The sequence below is a fragment of the Mytilus galloprovincialis genome, chromosome 6 (assembly GCF_965363235.1).
Source record: "Mytilus galloprovincialis chromosome 6, xbMytGall1.hap1.1, whole genome shotgun sequence".
In the NCBI taxonomy this organism is placed as follows: Eukaryota; Metazoa; Mollusca; class Bivalvia; order Mytilida; family Mytilidae; genus Mytilus; species Mytilus galloprovincialis.
In genome coordinates, this window is record NC_134843.1 from 56,468,358 (window position 1) to 56,477,108 (window position 8,751).

The 8,751-nt window shown below is 31.5% G+C and overlaps 1 protein-coding gene across 2 annotated transcripts; it reads left to right on the forward strand.

Moving 5' to 3' along the window:
- Positions 1-437: 437 nt before the first annotated feature.
- LOC143079933 (perlucin-like protein) lies at positions 438-5,118 on the forward strand. 2 transcript variants are annotated; one of them, XM_076255558.1, is made up of 6 exons: positions 438-508; positions 1,078-1,199; positions 1,728-1,834; positions 2,628-2,709; positions 3,441-3,682; positions 5,025-5,118. In XM_076255558.1, exons 2-6 carry the CDS (start codon positions 1,079-1,081, stop codon positions 5,052-5,054), a joined length of 582 nt encoding a protein of 193 aa, XP_076111673.1. In that variant the 5' UTR covers positions 438-508; position 1,078; the 3' UTR covers positions 5,055-5,118. The 2 variants fall into 2 exon arrangements, with proteins under 2 accessions (XP_076111673.1, XP_076111672.1); XM_076255557.1 differs by having other exon boundaries at positions 457-508; positions 1,069-1,199.
- The last annotated feature ends 3,633 nt before the right edge of the window (positions 5,119-8,751 follow it).

The following is an 8,751-nucleotide window of genomic DNA, read 5'->3' on the forward strand; positions in this document are numbered from 1 at the left end:
TAGCATGATACTCGAATTTTCAAGAAAGTATAATGGTTCGAATCTCTTATGTGACTTTAAAATGAAGCTAGTGCGAACAAAGAAGAAGCGCACAGATTATGTCTATATGATCCACAAAATTTATAGGTTTAGGAAAAGAAAAAAAATGGAATGTTTAATGTATTTTGATTAATTTTTATTTTCGGAATTGCCAAGCTATTATAGAACTCTTCCACAGTAAACTCAATTCAAACTCATTATATTCAGGAAAAATATATTTGAAATAAAATAGTCTTACTGCTTAAATTAAATCAGGATAACGGATCAGTCACACAATTAAAAAAGTGTAATTACTTGGAAAAAAAATCGGTTGCAGATATTTTACACTTTACTACCGTAATACCATACTTATAGTAACAGATGGATAAAAATAATAAACACAATGAGGTTGCATTGTTCTTATATCATAAACCAATATTCCGGTATATTTCAGTAGCAGCTTTTTAGCTTTACATCAAATACCGAAAAGGTTTGTTATATTTTTTATATACTGTTATATTTTCATAATTTGGTAAAATTAGATTTTTAGTTCATCTCAGCTCAATTAAGAAATTTATGAGATGTGCATTTATGGCATGTTATACAATTGTAATAGATATCTCTGATAATTTATACACGTAGAAACATTTAACGATAATTAAAATCAGTTTATAAACAGGAGTGTTTAAAATCTGTTTGCTTTCTTTATTGTTTAGCGTTCAAAGAAAACCTTCATTCACTAAAACAAATTATTCGGTGTATACAAATCCTATTCAACCGTTTTATCGTTTCACTTTCTGATATAAAAGAAACTTAATTTACAGTTTTTGTTATCAACCTTCATAAAATCATGTTATACAAATATATCAAAATAAAGCACTTTTCTATAAGCATTTAGATTGATAGAACTTTGAAACTTTTAAAGGTTTTGGGAAATTATTTGACCCTCAAAAATTTGTTTCCATCTGTCAAAGGAAGGATCTATGACAGAAGAATTCAGACATAGAACATTGATTTTTTAATCTTTTTTTTTAATCTTAAAATGATTAGTTTTCACAGGATGGTCCTTTCTGCAGTTCTGGTTCTGTGTTGCATTACTATGGTCGATTCAACATGCGATATATCCAAAGAAAAATCAATGATATCAAGCATGCTTCAGTCCATAGAAAAAAAGATGAAAGGTAAATTAATATTTTACTTGTTGGAACTTGAAAGGGATTAATAAAAACAAGCAATGGTTAATATTTAACAGGTTTTGTTTTAACAGTCTACGTCTGGAGTCAATACATAAAATTTTAAATGTCACAGCTTTTTATAGCCGACTATAAGATATTTGTGTTCTCATTTCTAAATCCTGTACAGTCTTCTTTTCATGCTTTAATTGCTTAAACCCACTTCATTTAATTTCAATGGATATTTTTGTAGTTGTCCATCATGCCATATCTCCTTTTTTGTATTAAGATCCAATTTTCACCAATTTGGCAACTCTTAACATCTTAGTCAATGCTGATTTATTTATGTTTAAATAAAAGAGAAATGTAGTGGGGTAGATATCAACGAGATAGTTTTTCAATTTGTGAATTGTTACATATTGTCAAAATCACTTAAATACTTCGTGAATAGTCGAAAAAGAAAACACCTGAGTGAATTTTCATTTTAACACTGAGCAAAGTTCTTAATTATATACTTTATATTTTTTATTTTAACAGCCTCTGGTGAGTGTACTTCTCCTGAGAATTGTCCAGTCGGTTGGAAGGAATATAAAACTCATTGCTACTTTTTTTCACCTGATACTAAAACATGGCGTAATGCTGAAGTATGTAAAAAAATATTATTATACTTATATTATTCATACGTTAACTTGCTACTGATCCATTCCATTTTATCAATAAGTATTCGATCATTTATAAGACGTTGGGTCAATATTACTGTATTGAACTAACATCATTAGCGTGACACTGCTGAACATTTACATGGCTGATGTTTTTGATCTAAATATTTTTATATCATTTGATAAAAAAAAAAAATGACCCTTTGCACGAATATTTGTTAAATAATGAACGTTGTCCGATAATATATAAAAGCATATACAAATAACTGCAAGTTTATTACTACCAAAAAAAGTAAAATCACAAAAATACTGAACTCCAATGAAAATTCTAAACGGAGGATCCCTAATCAAATGGCAAAATCAAATGATAAAACACATCAAACGAATGGACAACAACTGTCATACAGCTGACTTGGTCATGTTGGTACAGCCTTTTTTCAAATGTAGAAAATGGTGAATTGAACCTGGTTTTATAGCGCTAAACCTCTTACTTGTATAATAGTCGCATCAAATTCCATTATATTTACAACGATGTAAATATTACAGTCTAGTAAAGTTCTATCTATATCATGCATTTACAACAAATGGAAGTTTTTAACGACCTTGACTGACTATACAGCCCTTGCACGGTCTGTAAATGTATATTTCTATCTGTCAATCATACTTTTTATATACCAAATAATTCATAAATTGTATAACCAAGACTTTCTGATGGGTCAAGAGTAAATATTTCAAACCAATGATGTCCTTAAGTACGTTATTATTTTTGACATTCCAGAAACAATGTAAAAATATGGGCGGCTACCTTGTTCAGATTACAGATTCAGCAGAAAACTCCTGGGTTCTTGATATGCTCATGAGTAAGTATTTTTGATACATGTACGTACATTTACGACGAGACACATCGACTCCATTTCATTTTTGCATCATAGCTGTATTATAAAAATGATAAACTAGAACAAAAGCGAGTGTACAATGTTTTTAGTTCACCTGGCCTCGTCGTCCGTCGTCGTCCGCTAACTTTTAAATAAATCTTATCCTGTGAAACTACTATCCCAAAGAAAACGTGGCCTAAATCATCTTATGGGTATCTATTTCAAAAAATGTATCCGATGATCCTGCCGATTAAACAAGATGGCCGCCATGAGTAAAAATAAAACTTTTGGGCAAAATGCAGATTTTGGCTTATAGCTCTGAAAAAAGCCATTAGGGCAAATCCGGTTAAAATAAAACTGTTCAATAGGTTAAGCTCTATCTGCCCTGAAATTGTCAGACGCACACGACAACTGGTTGTTGGGTTACTGCCCATTAATTTGTAATTTTAAGGGCATTTTGCAGCTTTTAGTTATTATAAGGAATATCATTAGGTTAGATTAGATATTAATACACCATCACGTCTGGTGTGTGTGTTTGTGCTTTGTATCGTTCAAATGAGTGAAGCATTTATCTACTGCTTTGTATAGTTTCAAAATCGTGTTATAAATACAATAATAAAGTGCCGTGTTTCAGATGTCTGTCATAATATTGCATGAATAATCACCCCTGTCTAAACTGGGAACTTTTAATATGTGATGATTATTGTTGAAAACAGAATCATGTAAGCACCATCATGGCTCTTGGATTGGAGCCTCAGACTTAAAGAAAGAAGGAGACTGGAGATGGGTTAATGACTCTTCTAAGGTTCGTTATTCTCAGTGGCATCGAGGCAACCCGAACAATTATGGAAACAATGAAGACTGTGCTCATTTTGCGTCAGGTTCTTATCAGTATCATTGGAACGATGCTCCATGCAACATAGATGGAATGATGGGATATATCTGTGAGTGTTCACATGTAAGTTTACAATCAAACAAGAACTTTTCATATCTATATTGTTTTATTGCTTTTCTTATGCCCCAAAATGTATGATTCACTGAAAGGTCTTCTAAATAGGTACATGTACATAACACTGCATTGAGACAACTCTACAAATCAGTTGAACGTTTTAATCACGTTCATTTGTAAAGGAAGTATTAGGCTTCTCAATAATCAAAAACAGTGTTTGTCCAACAGCTGTATAGCCAATGAAATTTTTCATATAAAGTGTGTGGTTCAATTTTTTTGAAAGTTTTATATTTTTATCAAAGGCTCAAAGTAAATATTTTGTCAAATATATTTTATGAAAATTAAACGAGCCAAATTAATTTTAGTCAAAGGGTTTGTTACTTCCTCAATACTCCTCAATTATACTACTTTAGAGTGAAAAATGACAATTTTATTTCATTATTAGAATCAGTTATAACATTCTTTAGACAATGAATTGGCGAAATATGTTAACCAAAACCGGCATTACTCTTCAATCAGGATCTCCTTGAGATTGGTTGTTCTATTTATCTTGATTGTAACATATCGAATGTGAGCTTTTATTTACCCTTGACTGTAACATATCGAATGTGAGCTATTATTTACCCTTGACTTGGAATGAGTGATGGTTACAACTAGTGAATCCGGATCTATTTAATAATCAAGAGCATATTTATAGACCATCTTCGGTTGTCAGTAGAGTTCGTGTTGTCCAGTGCTAAGTTTATAGTGTGTTATTTTAAAGACAGTTAGATGTCTTTTTGTCGTTTCTTTTTCATTTCTAATTTTTTATTTTCTATTTTCTCCAAATTATGGTTCTGATTTCCCTTTTGTATATTTAGCCTCTTATATGCAGTCACTTTTCATTGTACTGATGGAATATACTGTTATGCAAACACTTTCTATTATGTTAACAACATTGCAATTCTGTCACTTTTATTGGTGTTTCTAACGTTTTGCTGTCATATTTCAAAGTCTTAATTCTTAATAATCATGATAATAGGAAATTAAATATGTCAATTTTCATGATATTTAAGATATTTTAAAATGCAGTTAACGTCGCCTTTACAAGAAGGAGACTAATATCATAAAGTTACTTTTCACATTTTTTCTGATTTATGTTTTGTTTGATAATTATTTGTGTAAATCTAACTGTTTTTTTTAATCATTTTATATAGTCATATTACTGCTTAATTACTCGTTGGATTTGTGGATGTAAATTCTACACATGTGATCATTAAACAGAAATACTTAAACGAAGCAACAACACTGAATTGAGAATACAAATACTAGAATATAAAAACCTGTCATTTTTGTTCTTATGTTTCTCCAGGAATCGAACTGCCGTCCGTTTAATGGATGAGAGAGACAAGCGGCCAGTTGCAGAAATATTTTTTGTTTGTTTCATTAAAATGTATCAAACAGAAGTATTGTTTTCATTTTATCTCATAAACACGAACAGTGTATTAACCATTTAATTTACAGTAACCAAAAAAGGTGCCACTTTTCACAAACCAACATGTTGACAATATAATCATGCCATACCGAAAACTTCCACGATTAAATATTTTCAAATACAAAACAAACCACCAGAAAAGTTTCACATTGTATTACTAAAGTTGACATCACGTACTGCAAATCATGTACAATATGCAGAAATAAAAAAACTAATTAACTGTTGAAAGTTTCTTAAAAACTAACAAATTAGTGAAATCACATTGAGAACAAATGTATAAAAAAAACTATTTTCGCTTTTACAACAATACCATGCTGTGGGAATGTTTTTCTGGTTCAAATCATGGCACAATAAGATGTTCATATTTTGGAAGTATTGACAATTCATAATGTAAAATGACTTAATACGCATAAACACCGTATCATTTAAAACTACAATAAAAACAACGGACATTTGGTGGTACTCCAAATTTTGCTTATCTTGAATTCTGAATTTTTACGGATGAGCTCATTTTTTAGATCAACTAGATACTGTGTTGAATTTTGAGGTAGAAATTTTAATCAGGTTATCGGAATTATCATGGTAACCAACTGCGGACCTCTACATGGCGAGATGTTCATATGAGTTGAAGTTCCTCCAGACACATGCAAAAAGCAAGAAGGTTAAAGAAGACAGATCATTTAATTTCATATGCAGGTGTATTGATGATATAAGTTCCATTAACAAATAAAACTTTTCTAATTGGGTCTCATTTACATATCCTTCTGAAATAAAGGTTATAGACACTACCATGACTACCGATACAGCTTTCTCCGCCTCATCTCTAGATGTTTACCTAGTATTTGACTACAGCAGTCATCTCAATACTAGAATCTATAACAAACTAGACGATTTCAATTTTGAAATTATAAATTTTCCTTACCTTAGAAGCAATATACCAACTTTACCCGCGTATTCAATATCATCTCTTAACTCATATGATATTCCAAACCTCGTTGCTCCCACGCAGACTAAAATGTCATCGATGTCTGAGTAAACATTTTGCCAGGGTTTTGTCTAAAACCATAACCTCGCTTTTTTCTCAAAAAGTTCATCAGAGAGTACCAAGATTTAATTCTGTGAAAGAACTTTAGTTCGTGTGTATCAATTTTCGTGCTTTGATCAAGATTTACATGTTCGTGGGGTTTTAAATTCGAAGATTCTAGTTTTGTAAAAAAAAAAAAAAAAAATTAAAGCCATTAGAAACGAAGCTTACACATTGTCTGGATTAAAGGAAATTGCAAAGTAAACATTGACCCGTTAAAATCGTAGTGATCACACTAATTAACCCGAGATAGGGTGATCAACAGATTAAAGATCATCAAAGGTGTTAATAAGGCCATAGACGTGTCACCTAAAGAAAACAGTTACATAATCAAATGCTATAAACGTATCTTGAATTGTAAAAAAATTCTTATCAAAATCATGCCCTGCATGAAATTATTATTTCCCATACGTACGATAATTATGAGGATATTCAATGAACACTTTATTATAGCATATCAATCCTGGAAATCTGACTTGCATTGATCAAAAGTTGTACAGTTGAGTTTTTTAAGGATTAAATGAGCATAATCCTGTCTGCAGTTGTCGTTCATAGTGCATTACCCCTGTGAATACAATTATAATTAGTATTCACAGATGTAAAGATATTAAATTTATTATGTAGACCATAGCAGTAGTCAAACCTAAATAGGGATCTTTCAATGTCTTGATTTGGACAACATGGACAACGGTTGTTTTGTTTTGTTGGACATTTAAATTCGTGGATAAAGTCATCCACGAAACCACGAAAATTGATTTCCCACGAACAAAAGTACTTTCACAGTAGATTATTATCCAGTATGAAAATTAGGAGATGTGGTATTCCTGCTAATGAGACAACTAGGCACAAATTTCAAATGAAGTGCATGTTAGCAAATATAGGCAACCGTTGGGCCGTCAAAAATGAAAAAAATCTATATCGTACAGGGCTATAAATGTTCAGAGCATGAAAAATATGAAACAATTCAAACGAGAAAACTAACAGCCATAATTTAGAACAAAATAGTTTATGGATATGTTAAAATATAATTCAAAAATAAATCGGAGTAATGAAAAACAAAATTGTACAAACAGTCCTGAGACTATATATAAACATTCAAACACATACATGTCTCATAGGAACATCTTGAAGTCAATTGAAAATCCACCAAAAACTATCGTTTATCCTAATGCATCTAGAATTAGAAAGGATAGTGTAGATCATAATATTTGTCCAATTGGTGAACTTGAAGTACTGATTCAATAAAATGTAATGTGTGCGACATGTGGCTACACAAATAATGTACTGTCGTATCTGATGGGCTTTTTGATTTAGATACTAATGATATCGATATGCTATACAAATAATATCCCTGTACCCTACGTGATCGAGATGACTGTGAAACTGAAATTCAAGAGGAATGTCATCGAAGTTTGGTGAATTTTGAAACAGATAGAGTGTCATGACACAATCTATAACATAGCCGAAAAACATGATATACCAGAAGACCTCATCGAAAATATAAGTGAGTCTGATAAAAATAGTAACACCTCAAAGACATCTTCAACTATAGAAGTCAATGACATACAAAAAATCTGATTACCCTCATCTTCACTAAAAAAGGGATTAATGAACAATCTGAGAAAAGGACAAAATATCTGAGCAAAACAGGGGAAAATACTGCAGGCGAAATATCTATCTTACCAAGAAAAGTCACTGAAAAAAACAATATTTACTAGATACAACAAAGAATCAAGTGCCTCACAGGTAAATCCAAGCTATGACCAAAACCAATCGAAGGCTAATTAACCAAAGAGAAATACGAAAATAGTTTATACTGACACAGATGAACAGTTGTCATCCCAGAGAGCCCCGTCATAATACTGGAGGAGCAAAACCAAGATTATGAAAACACGATCACACTACTCCAAAAAAAACTCATTGGAAATAAAAGTACCAGTGAGAGTGAAATGTATGAGCAGAATGAACAAACGTATACCCTGAATGACAAGTAGAGTCAATTTGAAGCTAAAACCAATCACAGCTAGACAAATCAAAGATAGAAATGCAACATAAATTCATTATCCACGAACTCAATATGAAACAACACATAGAAGTAAGTGAAATGATTGCAAAAGTATATTGTATGACACAACAGGGAACCAGCACAGTATCATCTGTACCACAACAACAACCCAATACAACAATTATTTTACATCAGCCAATAACAACAGAACTACCTGTATTTCATCAACCATTTATCACCTTACCACAAACACTACACCATTCAACTGCAACACAGTTTGCTTATATAGACCATCCTCACAATGTTACGCATTCGATAAACATAAAATCGGGAAATTTTATCAGACAATGACTCCTCTAAATAGCCATCAGCATGCATTTTTTTATACCAACCGCACGAAATTCTTAACCAAAATTTATACAGCCAACAACATAGATATTTTGTTTTATGACGTCAAATTTTTTCGGGAACCTGTGTGATATCCAGTAATGGCAGACAAATAGCGATAAGGTGTA

What these genes read in the sequence shown, in the direction of transcription:
- LOC143079933 (XM_076255558.1), top strand. Translation starts at nt 1,079, where the DNA reads ATGGTCCTTTCTGCAGTTCTGGTTCTGTGTTGCATTACTATGGTCGAT. An exon ending in CATAGAAAAAAAGATGAAAG is followed by an intron (nt 1,200 to 1,727) that starts GTAAATTAATAT and finishes TTATTTTAACAG; the next exon opens with CCTCTGGTGAGTGTACTTCT. An exon ending in ATATCTGTGAGTGTTCACAT is followed by an intron (nt 3,683 to 5,024) that starts GTAAGTTTACAA and finishes ATGTTTCTCCAG; the next exon opens with GAATCGAACTGCCGTCCGTT.